The following is a 13,581-nucleotide window of genomic DNA, read 5'->3' on the forward strand; positions in this document are numbered from 1 at the left end:
TGGGTGAGAGCCATCTCCTGCCCTGCTCTCTTGGGTGATCCAAGGGAAATCTCCTGCCAAGCCGCGCCCTCCTAGGGGAGTCACTGCCCTGAGATGTCTTTAGGCTATCGGACATCATATAGGGGACACGGGTGCAAACCTTGAGCCCAGGAATGGGGACTTACCGAGTGAGCCACTGGTGGGACATGATTGTGGGTCTGCAGGGATCTGCTCTGAGACGGGCTGTGTCTGGGATGGTGAGTTCATCGTCCCTGGATGGAAATTTGGGTTTTCCAGAATCAGTCACTTGATGTAGCCCCAATAAAAGAGCCAATCTTGACTTCCTAGGGAACCACCTCAGCCCCTGCAGGCTATGACCACAGCTCCCAAAGGCCTCAGTCAAGGCCATGTAGACCAAATGCTCCTTAGCCACCATGAAGCAGCAAGTGTATGACAGCTCCTTCCTAATTCCTGCCATTTAATCACAAATAAATGTGCAGCCACCAACTCTGAACCATCAACACTTTATTTGCATGTGAACGAGAGATTCCTTGGGGATCTCTTGCTACGTCAAAAAACATGGTTGTGGTCCGGTTGTGTGATGAAACCACAGCACCACTGGCGTCGTGGTGGATCTAAATAGCCTTGGCCAGTCCAATGCGGTTGTTGGCCCGGTCAAAGATGCTGTAGTACACCCTAATGAAGACGTCTCCCAAGATCCAGAGGTCCCCAGAGGTGTTCTGGAAGCTGCTGATGCAAGGTCCTTGGTCGTTCTGCATTTGAGCAAGAAAAGGCAAATGGGGGAAATGTGGGCTAGTATCTTTTCTCGCATTGCTCTGGAGGCCCATGGCCATCCATCCCCTGTCTCCCATGGGAATGGGAGAAGCCAAGGAGTCATTGGAGAAAGTAGAAGGACCTTGAGAGAGGCTCTGGAAACCAGGACCACGTGGTTCCCCCTTACCCGTTCAATGTAAGCCAAGGCGGACACGGGATACTGAACCCCACCAATGACAAAGATGACATCAGGCATGGCAGAAATGGAGCTGCAGTTCACGTTGTACTGCAGAGAGGAAAGGAAAGAGGCTCTTAGGTGGGAAATAACATGTTCACAGGGCGAGGAGTGAAGGGGTTTGATTTCACCGGTATAAACTAGAGACTAGGAGTGTCTCCTGGTGAGCTCTGTTGGAGGTATTAGAGGAGCAGGGCTGGTTTGCTGTAAGCAGAGATGCGGTTTCCCTGGGCATGGAAGCAGGCTTGGCGCTGGGCTCGGCAGTGCCAGGATGCCTCCAGGGCAAGAAGAGCAAGCCATGGGTGCTCTTACCTCTCCATACGTGTCCTGCCTGGCCCCGACTGTGCTCTGGATGTTACTAATGCTGGAGGGTGGCCCAGCCACGAGGGAAGTGCCGGTGTCGACAATGGCTTGGCAGCCACCGCTGCATGCAATCTCCTGGCTGTTGACAATGATGCTGGGGGGACAGACAAAGCATGGGGCTGTTAAATAACCAGCTGGATCTTAGCGATGTTTTTGAACTTCTTTTATAAGAGTTAAAGCTGGGTAACCCAAAGTGCTGCCCTTGAGCCTTTTGCTTCTTGGAGTTTGCAATGCCAGCTGGTATCACAGCCCCTGTTGTGCATATGGGCACTGAAGCACTGAACACAACCCAGCAGCTGGGACCCAACCGAGCCCAACAAAGTAGTTTTTGGACCATAATTTTGCTCTACTCATCACCAGAGACATCCCCAAGAGCACAGGCTTTGTGCAGAGAAGAACTAGGCTGTCTCCCAGGCACAAAGCATCCCCATTTTGGGCGGCAATTACCAAAGTACTATGGATTTTGGCCCTTTAACCTTCTACATCCCACAGCCACGGGGTGTTAGATGCCAGTGGAAAGTCTCTGCTGTTGATGGGTCCAAGGTCTCTTTAGAAACGATGGTTAGAAATGAATAGAGACCAGCAGAGCTGTTTTGTTACCTATCCATGGAGATCTGCCAGTAACCTTGGTAAGAGACAGAGATCCAGTTGATGGAGCCGGTGAAATAAGACTCATCGATTCCCCCGAAGATGACCACGCTTCCTGTTGTCTCGCTGGATGATACAGAAAAGAAAAGCAGTGGAGGGTTTGCCACGTGGCTTCAGTGCAGGTAGCTTAAAACAGCAAGGCTGTATGTCCCGCGGGGTGAGATGCTGCTTGCGATGCCATGGTCGCATCTGCTCCCCTCCTCATTATAGAGCATCAGCGAGGCCCTGGTACAACAGCAGTGTGTGCCAGGTCCTTGGGACCCAGAAAAAGGGAAAAAGGGAGCCATGGTGGAAGCATGTGGCTGTAACTAGTGAGGTTTCCCTGCAAGCCATAAGCTCCCCAGTGAGTCTGGTGGCCACCTGCTCCGAGCCCCCAGCCTTTGCATGTCATGACACAGAGACAACAGCCAGCTGGCCGCAGTGACAGTGGAGAAGCTGGGGCCACCAGCAAATGCAATGATCTGCATGAGATGCATCTGCTACCTTCCCCAGCCCTTGAGACCCACATGGCTTACCGGGACAGATAGACCGAAAAGAGGTTCTCCTCCAGCAAGCTTTCATTCACCAAGTTATCAAACACCGGCGTGATCCCATCAACAGCCAGATTTGGGTAGCCTAAGCCCAGGATCCCATCAAATTTGACATGGACAAAGAATTGGCCGGGCTCGGTGGTGCTCAAGCCGAAGAGCTGGTTGGTGTCCACCAGAGATGCAACCTAGGGACAGGGAGGATGCCGTAAGATCTGGATCAGGCACTGCAACATTGCTGTTAACCAGGTGGAGAAGGCACAAAGGACCCCCCCTGGAAATGCCGTCGTGACACTCACGGTGACCGTGTCGGAGCCCACGATGCCCTCCATGTCGCCAGTGCCATACTGAATCGACAAGTTCTGCCCTGTGCTTTTGTAGGTGGAGGACTGCGACGGGTTAAACATCTGATGGTTTTCTAGAAGGTAAATGGGAAAATCAGAAATGAAGCTTTTCAGCAAGGCTGAGCCGTAAGGGAAGCGTGGGAGGAGGAACCCTGCTGAATTGCTGTTTAGACCTGCCATTTATTATCCTGCTTTCAGGAGCAATTTAGCTGTGAGCATTTGCTGTACGTCCCTGCCCCTCCTCCAGCAACCAGGGATCTGCAGGAAATCCCATCACCCTCTTTGGACAGATGGGGAAACTGAGGCACTGAGCACTAAGCCCATCACCTTGTGAGGTGCAGCACTGAGTAGGTCCTACGCCCCCAGTACTCATCTCTCCAGTGCATTTCACACATGCTATGGACCCAGCACCATGGGGTCTGCTCGTTGCACCGGCTAGGTGGCCCGTGGTCCCCTGGCAGTGTCACCCCAATCTTTGGGCTCGATCATGCAGTTATAAGCCTAGGACGTGCTGCTGGAGCCAGCTCTGCCGACACAGGGATCCCTGCTTGCCCCTACTTACGGCAAGCCAGGCTGGTGCAGGAGACGGAGGGAACCCAGAGGTTGGAGGAGCCGGTGTCGAAGACCACGGTGAAGTCCTGCGGAGGGGTGCCGATGGAGATGGTCCCGTAGTACTCCATCTGCAGGGCATGAGGACCAAGGGTTGCTTTTAAGGCATGAAACCAAACCTGGAGCTTCCCCAGGCTTTCAGCCTTCATGGTCCCCTTCTTCATGGGGACACCTTGCTTCTAGCAGAGCTGCTGGGGGGACATTTCAGTGTCCTGGCTCTGTCCAGGGCCACCAGCTTGGGCAGGAAGGGGCCAAGGATGTGAGCTGAAGGCTTTGGGGTAAAAGGATTTGGGTTTGGTCCATGCACAGCACAGACAGGGGGATGGGCGTCCCACAAACCACCCCAGGGCTGCACCGCTGGGGGACAAAGCCAACACTCACGTCGAGGGTGTTCAGCAGGGGCTCGGTGGACACTTCGGTCCCATTGGGAAAAGCATGCGGGAATTTGGTGCCGATGTCGTAGCGGTGATGCTGGAAGAAGCGGTGCAGCAAGCCCTTCTCCCTGAGGACCTCTCTCAGCTTCTTCCCCCTTTCCAAGGGCAGCCTGGCACAAGCACCAATGAAAAAATAAGTTAGACAGGATTTTGCTGCCTGCAGCTCCTGCAAGCAGCATTTGACAGCTTCAATATTTGCGCTGATCCAACAGCAGAAGCACAGCAGAATCCCCCAAAACACTGAGTCAGGGGGATTTCTGCAAAACCCCAAAGCACCTCTAGAATCCAGACCCTCCATCAGGCACCACCACCTCCTCTGCACCCCTGCACCAGCTTTCCCAGCCCTCACCTCTGCTTCTCAAAGCCATTAAAAGGCTCTGAGTGCCCATTTTCCCCCTTCACCTTGACTCGAGCGGCCCGTGAGAGCGATGCTGCGGTGACTTACTTGGTGACGCCCTGGGAGAGGGCAGAGGCAGCGCAGAGAAGCACGAGGAACCGCATCGTGCCGGGGCAGCCAGGACAAATGCCCGGTGGTTTATATAGCCCCGGTGCACCCCACTTGCAGTGCCAAGAGCAGCCGGGACCGCCGGTGCCCCGTCCCCTCCCGCGGGCACCCGGCCAAGGCAGGTGACACCCAGGGACGGAAGGACACGGCAAACATTGGCTAATATCAATACGTCAGCCGGCAAGGTGGGGGGATGATCACATTGTGCTGACCGTGACACCCTACCGCAGACCCCGTACTCCCCCCCGTATCCCCCCTCCAAACCCTCCATCCTTTAGCACCCCAAATCCTTCATCACGACCAGGCACTGCCTGTTTGTGGGCATCATTTGGGCTTTTCGTCTTGGCATCCAAAGCCATTGCAAGCAGCGCTGGGACCCCCCCATTTATGGGCACCTCTCCCCAGCTGGGACGAGGAAGGGGGCCCCACCGAGTGCCGACGCGTGTCTACACCCCGGGGAGGTGGGCACGTGGGGTATGCGCACGTTTTGACGCTCCGGTGCCCGCCGTTATCTGCAAAAACCAATTAGTACAGTGGGATGCAAACAGCCTGCGGGAAAGGTGACCCTGCAGCACACTGACCCCTCTCAGTGTGGTTTGCCCAGCGATACGGGGACCATTAAAATAGGATTAAAACTCCTAACGAGTGCCTCGGTATCGCCCGCAGTGATAACGGCTCCGGGCATCAGCTCGCCTTTCGCAGTTTGCAAAGAGGAGAGCGTGAGGGACGTGGTGGGCGAAGGACACGGGGCGATGCCGAGAGATGCGGGATAAGGATCCTCGTATCCGCTCGGTGCTGCTTTTATTTGAGCGGTGTGTCCCAAGCCACTACACCCCCTCCAGACCCCCAAAACTTGGTGGCAGCTGCTGGTATCGTGGCAGGAGATTGGGTTTCTCTGATGACAGCATGGAAAAGCTGAGGGACCCCTTTTTTTGGTCTTTATTGTTTGAATTTCCTATCAGTGTTGTCACTATTTAGAAAGGATGCCATGGGCAGAGTCACTCCATCCCTGCGCTGCCAGGACAGTCCCCTCTGGTTTCTGCGATGGGGCTGGTTCTTGTAATGGAGTAAAGCAGGAATTAATAATGATTTTTTCAGCAGAGGGAAGGGAACCAGCTGAAATTGTCTGGTTGATCTGTACAGGAGTGGGAAGGGGCTGGGGCTGGGCTATGGCAGCCAAAAAGGCAAGGAGACACATCCCGGTCAGTCTCAGACATGAGTTCAAGCCGGATTTGAAATGAGGAAAGCCATCGGGATGAACCGCAGAAACCACCTTGGGAACTAAACCTCACTCCAGGCCAAAAACCAATATAAAGAATAAATATAAATAATAAAAATTATAAAATAATAAATAATAAAGTTATAACAGTAATAATATTAATACATAATGTATAATGAAGGCTAGAAACAATAAAAATTAAAAACCATAAATAATATATTCTATATTTTTATATCATCTAAATAGATAAAGCTCACAAAGTCCAGTCTTTACCCCGCCGTTAGCTAAGCAGCTTTCCAGGGCTGCTGGCTGGGTTCAAGATCACCCGATGGCATTGAAGGCAAGGAGGCGCGGACCCCCCTTGGCAACGGCAAAGGCAGAGCGCCCTGTCCCGTGTCCGTGCAGGAGCAGCCCACGGCGCCGGGGACACTGCAAGCTGCTGTAGAGAGACATTTGGGGTGGGAGCAATGATTTATGCTTGGTGTTTGATGTGTATTTGAGGGGAGGAAATTTAGAATAGAATAGAATAGAATAGAAAAGAAAAGAAAAGAAAAGAAAAGAAAAGAAAAGAAAAGAAAAGAAAAGAAAAGAAAAGAAAAGAAAAGAAAAGAAAAGAGAAAATAAAAGAAAAGAAAAGAAAAGATGAAGAGAAAAGAAAAGAAAAGAAAAAAGAAAAGAAAAGAAAAGAAAAGAAAAGAAAAGAAAAGAAAAGAAAAGAAAAGAAAAGAAAAGAAAAGAAAAGAAAAGAAAAGAAAAAAGAAAAGAAGAGAAAAGAAAAGAAAAGATGAAGAGAAAAGAAAAGAAAAGAAAAAAGAAAAGAAAAGAAAAGAAAAGAAAAGAAAAGAAAAGAAAAGAAAAGAAAAGAAAAGAAAAGAAAAGAAAAGAAAAGAAAAGAGAAAAGAAAAGAAAAGAAAAGAAAAAATGAAAAGAGAAGAAAAGAAAAGAAAAGAAAAGAAAAGAAAAGAAAAGAAAAGAAAAGAAAAGAAAAGAAAAGAAAAGAAAAAAATGAAGATGAAAAAGAAAAGAAAAGAAAAGAAAAGAAAAGAAAAGAAAAGAAAAGAAAAGAAAAGAAAAGAAAAGAAAAGAAAAGAAAAGAAAAGAAAAGAAAAGAAAAGAAAAGAAAAGAAAAGAAAAGAAAAGAAAAGAAAAGAAAAGAAAAGAAAAGAAAAGAGAAAAGAAAAGAAGAGAAAAGAAAAAAATGAAGAGAAAAGAAAAGAAAAGAAAAGAAAAGAAAAGAAAAGAAAAGAAAAGAAAAGAAAAGAAAAGAAAAGATGAAGAGAAAAGAAAAGAAAAGAAAAGAAAAGAAAAGAAAAGAAAAGAAAAGAAAAGAAAAGAAAAGAAAAGAAAAGAAAAGAAAAGAAAAGAAAAGAAAAGAAAAGAAAAGAATTAAATAGAATAGAATAGAATAGAATAGAATAGAATTGAATTGAATTGAATTGAATTGAATTGAATTGAATTGAATTGAATTGAATTGAATTGAATTGAATTTTCATGCTGTTCGGAAACCATACCTGCAATTATTTTAGGTGTTGAATGTTCAGCCCTGGGAGCATCACCAGGATGCAGCGCTGGGTTTGTGACACCTCAGCCGTGTCCTGGCCGGGTCCCAGCCGGGTCCCAGTTGGGTCCCAGCCGTGTCCTGGCCGGGTCCCAGCCCACGCCGGCTTGTGCGGCCGGGCACGGTTCACCTTGGAGCCAGAACATTAAACAGCGAGTGGGGAAACGCACGTGCGGGAGGACAAGAGGGGCACTTGGCACCGTGCTGCAGGGGGAAAGCAGCTCACGGGAAGCAAACAGCCCCTGATGCTCCTGATTACGAGGTTGTGTTGACTTTTCCCCCCGTCCCCGCAGGAGGACGTGAGCTTTTGCTTTGCTGCTTGTGCTTTTTCTCCTGCAGGGGGATTTCCAACTCTACGGGGGAAAAAAAAAAAAAATTGCTGGGTTTTGCTCCCCTAAATGCACTTTGAAAGCAGCTTAAAAGTGTTTTTTCTGCTAAACCGCAGGTAAAACCATGCAGGGACACATCCCCGGCGAGAGCGCGGGAGAGGGGAGCAAGGGCAGGGACCCGCTCAGGCCGTGCATCCTAACCTGGACTACTCATGACTTCTTCAATTTACAATTTTAAGTCAAGAAGGGGAGCCTGCTTTTGCAATGCTCTATGCCAGAATCAAGTGATTTCCCACTACATTGTCACCTCCTTCAGGTTAAAGCCACCGGGAGATTGGTAATTCCCACCAGGCAGTGCCGCCCCAGGGTCTAGGGAATCCCCCCGAAATGGGAATTGAGGATGGGAAGAAGCCGTTCGGTTGTTTCATTTCTTTTTGTGGTTTTTTTTCTGCTGGGGGAAAATAATTTGCAATATTTTCCGCTGGGAGATGTCTAAAAATTAAGTAAAAGAAAAAATAAAATTCCCAGTCCTTTCTGCACATTTCCAAGTTTGTGGGAAGGCCAGAAGCAGCTAATAAAGTAAGGCAGCTTAATAAAAGAAACCCAGACCATCAAACTATATATTTTTTATGAATGTTATGAAACATTGTGCTTTTTTCCTGTTTTTTTCCCCCCTCTGTATTGCTATGGGACCCCTTTCCGTTTGGCATCGAAGTGCCAACCCGTGGTGCCCCCGGTGCCAGGCAAGGGGTGGGAAAAGGCACCTTGAACCCTCCTGCCTGGGCAGCTGCAGCATCCCCGCAGCAGGACTGGTCTTTTGTAAATCAAAAGCAAAACTTCTGATGTGTGAAAAACCTAAATAAAATCAACCCGGTCATTGCAATGTTTTATTTTCACCAAATGTACAATAATTTTGGAGGGGAGAAACAAGCGCAGGGGAGCTTTCCCTCAGCATCAAATGCCAACTCTGAATTACTTGACTCTCCATGCTAACGTAGCGTCTGCCACAGCCATACATCTGGTGCCCTTTGGGGTCTTTAGAAATAGAAATAGTTGCTGCTGTAGCACCAAAACCCACCAAAACCCACCAAAACCCACCAAATCCCCCCAAACCCCACCAAACGGGGAGGGCCCAGAGCACAGGAGGGTGCCGCTGCTCCCGGCACCGAACCCCAAGGGCTTTCCAGGAGCAGCTCTGAGCACACGCGTTCAAACCCCCCAAAAGCTTTGCCTTTAAGCACTGCTTCCGCTTGGAAGAAAACCAGTCGGGTTTGGGTTTTTTTGCTGGAAATGCTGATTATTCTCTTTTATTTCTTTTCTTTATTTCTTTTTATTTATTATTGCCGGGGGTTGCTGTAGGAAGCTCAGGTGATACAGGATTTTTCCACAATATGGTTTTAAGAGGGGAACTGGAAGCACGTGTCCGAGAGAACTTTTAGCACATTTAATTAACTTTAATATCCCATTCTCCTCTCAAATTCAAGTGACGTAAAGAGAGGCTCCCAAACCTCATACGGGGCCTGAACCTAAGGCAGATGCTGAGGCTGGAAAACATTTTCCTACATCCCAAAGACCCGCATCTGGCACGACACGGCTCCCGCCAGCCCTGCTTCAGCCTCTGCCAAACACATTGCATTGCTTGAACTTTGAGGAAACCCATTCCTTAATTCCCCACAGCTACTTGATATTGATTTCTTTTAATTGCAGGCTAGATTAGATCATCCATCACCAGCTTGAAGAAAAAAAAAATACGCTGATAAAACACGATCGGGCAATATCACGATGGGAATTATCATTACAGAAATGGTTTATCCAGTAGGAATTGCAGGGAAACCGCTAAAGCTCCCCGCAAAAGGCAGTTTCTGCCCCTCTGATTTTTTTCTTTCCTAGTGCATGACTGAAAAGTGTAAAAATAACTAAAGTCAGGTCTCCACCACCACCTTCGCCGCTGGGCGCAGCCCTGCAGACGCTTTGGACGATGAAATGATGCCGCTCAGCTTCACATCCCAAATGTTATCATGTGCCAGGATAAAAACCACGGGAGGAAGCTCTTGGCTGCTGGGTGCTCGGCATCTACTTTCACTCTTCCCAAATTGCATCACCTTTGATTTTTACTGTATAAAATAAAGGAGGGAGGTGAAAGCTATCTGACAGCATCCATTACCTGCAGACAACATCTTGTGAAAGGGATTTTTCAGGCCGCAGACATTTGCCACACACACCGTCCTTCGATCCACTCCTCTGCAGAGGATGCTGGAGCCGGGTCCTGCTCCGGGCTGGGGCAGAGCTTTGCTAAGCCACATGGCAGAGCAGCTTGGCCTGACCGTGCCTCAGTTTCCCCATATAACAGAAAGCTTATAACAACACCGTCTGCCTTGGAAAAGCACTTTTAAGGTTGCCTGGTGCTATCTGGGCACCCGGCGGCCATGGGAGAGGGTAAGAAATGGGTGCTGGGGGCTCATGGATGGAGAGCTGGGAGCATCACTCTAAAAATCAATGTTCTTGAAGTCGATGGAGCAGCGGTAGCGGCCGTCGAGGAACCTGGAGCATATGAAGTTGGGCAAGCACGGGCAGGTGTGGTGCTGGCGCTTCCCGAAGAAAGGGACCTGCGGAGAGAGATGGGAGAGATGCAGGAGAGATGAGGGCGTCAGGGCTCTGCTGCAGCCAAAAAATCATCAAATGGGACCAAAGCCCTGAGAAAATCTCTGGCTCTTCTCAGAGGTTTAATGGGGATATGCCTGAAATTAATTTTTGATCTCTCTGAAGCCCTTTGCTCCTTCCTTGCGCAAGCAGAAGGCGCAGCATCATTAAATCTTGCTCCCCCCGTGCAAAATCAATATGGGAGCATGGAGCGGGATGCTCCCCCTGAGGCCAGGATGCTGCCGCTAAATCCTTACAGCGGAGGGACTGCAGCAGCGTCGCGCTTTGGACTAATCCCAGCGTGCTGGGGCTTCTTATCGGACAGAAATCACGGCGCTGGGGCGGCTCTGCGGCATTAACTCGGCTTCTCCTCACTTGGCAGAGCATTTACGACTCAATTTGGAGCAGCGTGGCGTCTGCTTTTCTTTAAATGAATGGGGCAGGCGGCTCGGTCCCAGCTGCGAGTCGAGGTCCGCAGCACCCATGGGGCATCTCGAGGATTTAGGGTGGCGAGGACAGGCAGGGGGTTGCTCAAAATGCTTTAGAGGCTGAAACCAGCTGCACCGCGCCAGCTCGGGGACCACCACGACGCTGCCCGGAGTCTCATTCCAAATCCACCCCAGCCCCCCGCCACTGACCCCCTTCTCCACCCCAGAGCTTTAATGGAGCTTTTCTCCCAGGCGAGGAGCTCGGTGCCCTTTGCCTGGTCCTCGTCCCCCCTCCCAGCCCCACTGGGCATCCCCACGCCGGTACCTTGTGACTGAAGGGGTGGCACTCGTCCCCCTCCTGCCCCAGGGGGGTGCACATCCGCAGCCCCCGCAGCCAGAGGCTGACGGCGCAGCAGGTCCCGCTGCCGCACTGCGGGTCCCGCTCGCAGGCCTGGGGAGAGGGACGATGGCGGGTTAGCGGGACCAGCCGGAGAAAGCATCGCTGTCCCTCTTCTGGGGGGGCCAGTGGCCAAATCAGCCCACGCCAGCCTGCTGGGTGTAACCCCTTAGCGGGGATTTAAGGGAGAGGGGTTTGTTGATCCAAGCTCTCCCGTTTTGGGTTAAGCTGGGGAGGTTTGGGGGCAGGGCACGGGTTGGATTGGGGGTTTGCAGGATGAAGGGGGAAATCCCTTGTGCACGCAGGGATGGGAGGGACAGAGGAAACGTTTGCAGCTGCCCAACTTAAAAGCAGCATTGGTCCAAGGCAGAGCAGCGGCACTGAGGGATAAACTCACTGTCTGGATCCTCCGTCGTGTACACACATCACCCGTCTGAGCCTGGAAAACCTGCTAAATGATGCAAATGCCCAGTGCTTTTTTTTTTTAGTAGGGAGCAGAGTAATGCCAACAACTCAGCCTCTCCCACCCAAGGCAGATGTAAAGTGGAAAATGGTCACTTCTGCCCCCCCGGGATGGGGAAACTGAGGCACGGATGCCAATGCTCCACCAGCCTCACCCCCACACCTGGAAGCCCATGAGGATGTTGAGAAGAGGTGGATGGCGGCACCTCGAGCACCACGCAGGTCCCATTTGCCCCCCAGGCTGTGTTGGCCACCACTGGAGCAGCTCGTGGCACCCCGACCCCTCCGCTGACCCGTGTTCCTGACATCGGGCTGGTAGCACAAGAACTGGTGGGGCTCACCCGGCCCCCCCGGGGTCACCCCCTCCTTGGGGCCCCTCTCACCCAGGAGCTCCCAGCCACAAGCCCATTGCCCGTACAGCTGAAGAGGCGTGGAAATCGCAACTGGGGAAAAAAACACGAGGGCAATGGATAGAGCAAAATTTTGGGGTGCAGCTCTCTCGCAGGAGGGCAATAAGGGGATTTTTGCAGAGTCTTCACTTTTCTGTAGGGAACCTGATTCTCCTCGAGCGTCCAAAGCACCTTGTAACACCCAAATACTGTTAAAAATCAGATCTCAGCAACGATGGACCCTCGCCTGCAAACTCGGGGGGGGCTGATGGGGCTGCAGGCAACCCGGGAGCTGCACATCCACCCTCTTTTCTCTGGTTATTCAAAAGGAGTCATTTAAGCCCTGGGAATAATTTCAAGAGCTGCTGGGTCTATTCGGCCCTGGATGAAGGTGGCTCCCCCTGAGCTGGCTTTGCAGCTCCGGGTGTGTGTTGGGGTTGGGGAGATCCAGCTGAAAAAAAATCACAGGCTTGAAAGAAATAGGTCTGACTGTAAGGGGTGTCTGGGAAAAGAGGAGCCAAGAGCCAGATGAAGTCAACCACAAAATTCCCATCGGTTGGGAAAAGCCGAGAGGCAGAGAGGCAGCTAGGACGCAAACGCTTCGTCTTGGTTTTAAACAGAAGATTTTTTTGCTGCCAGGGGAAAAAGGAGGGGGTTCGGCCAAGCCCGGCTTTGCTGAAAGCAGCATCTGGACTCCTGAAGCACCACAAAAGCCTGGATTCTGTCCCCAAAACTCGCTGCTCCTCTTGCTTTTAGCATCACTCTTGGTCCAGCTCTCGCTCAGCAGCACCAAGCTCTCAGACACGCCGAGCCCCGAGTCCCATTAACACAACAGGGTAAGCATCGTACCTCTCCTTTGCATCCCGACATTTCCCCCCTCTTTTAATAATTTCTCTTAATTTGGGAGGGAGAAAGACAATCTGGGGTGCTCGAGCCCTTGTCCCACTTGGGAACATGCTCTGGGGGATGCACATAAAGATATATTATTTTTTCCCTGCCAGAAAACTTCCTAAAGTCCTCCGTTTTCCTGCGTGCCGGGTCTGACACGGTGCTGAGAAGAGAAGCAGAAAGAGCAGCTCACCGGCGTGACTTTACACGCACGTGGGCTGGGGCTGGCTGCGGGAACAGCATCCATGCGTCGGAAAAATGAGTAAGAAATTGGGAAAAAAACCCCAAAGCAAAGAGCAAAAGGCGCCGATTCCTGCCTTATTTCCCAAAATTACAAAAAAAATAAATAAATCTCCCCGGCTGGGGATGGAACCAGCACTTACCCCGGTGATGACGGCGCAGGGGCAGGAGGTGATGAGCAGGAGCAAGCAGAGGGTTTGCAGGAGTCGGCCCATGGTGCTGGGGCAGGAGCCGTCTCCCCTGCGCCGCCGAGGTCTGCAGCAGCCCCGTGCCTCCCGCCCTATATAACCCCTTCCAGCTCCGCCACCGTGGGCTTTTTTTCCCCCCCCGATGATCTCAGAAGAAGCAGATGAGACCTGAATCTCTAATGGTATAAAAGAAATATTAATAAACCACCGAGGAAGGTTAAAAAAAACCACCAAAACCACCTCTCCCACCCGCACCCGTGTCCCAGGGTCATTTTTCAGCTAAGCCAACACAGCTGGGTTTTCCAAGTACACCTCTATATCCATATTTATCCCTGACAGGTGTACTTAAGAATTGAATTAAGAATTTGTGATTATTTAGCTAAAAGAAAACACAAGAATAAAGTTAGCCTGCTACTTCTCGGCTC

General features: G+C 50.7%; 2 protein-coding genes across 3 annotated transcripts; both read right to left on the bottom strand.

Annotated features, from left to right (window-relative positions):
- Positions 1-614: 614 nt before the first annotated feature.
- On the bottom strand, positions 615-4,414 carry LOC140643311 (embryonic pepsinogen). Its single transcript, XM_072844919.1, has 9 exons — positions 4,359-4,414; positions 3,861-4,023; positions 3,433-3,550; positions 2,826-2,944; positions 2,515-2,714; positions 1,952-2,065; positions 1,301-1,445; positions 941-1,039; positions 615-752 (listed from the first exon to the last, which is right to left on the bottom strand). The coding sequence occupies exons 1-9, from the start codon at positions 4,412-4,414 to the stop codon at positions 615-617; spliced, it is 1,152 nt and encodes a 383-aa protein (XP_072701020.1).
- Positions 4,415-9,304: 4,890 nt separating this feature from the next.
- On the bottom strand, positions 9,305-13,217 carry PROK1 (prokineticin 1). 2 transcript variants are annotated; one of them, XM_072844921.1, is made up of 4 exons: positions 13,112-13,217; positions 11,387-11,440; positions 10,918-11,043; positions 9,305-10,130 (listed from the first exon to the last, which is right to left on the bottom strand). In XM_072844921.1, exons 1-4 carry the CDS (start codon positions 13,181-13,183, stop codon positions 10,011-10,013), a joined length of 372 nt encoding a protein of 123 aa, XP_072701022.1. In that variant the 5' UTR covers positions 13,184-13,217; the 3' UTR covers positions 9,305-10,010. The 2 variants fall into 2 exon arrangements, with proteins under 2 accessions (XP_072701022.1, XP_072701023.1); XM_072844922.1 differs by lacking the exon at positions 11,387-11,440 and having other exon boundaries at positions 13,112-13,183.
- Positions 13,218-13,581: the final 364 nt, after the last annotated feature.

This window comes from Ciconia boyciana, chromosome 23 (assembly GCF_034638445.1).
Source record: "Ciconia boyciana chromosome 23, ASM3463844v1, whole genome shotgun sequence".
In the NCBI taxonomy this organism is placed as follows: domain Eukaryota; kingdom Metazoa; phylum Chordata; class Aves; order Ciconiiformes; family Ciconiidae; genus Ciconia; species Ciconia boyciana.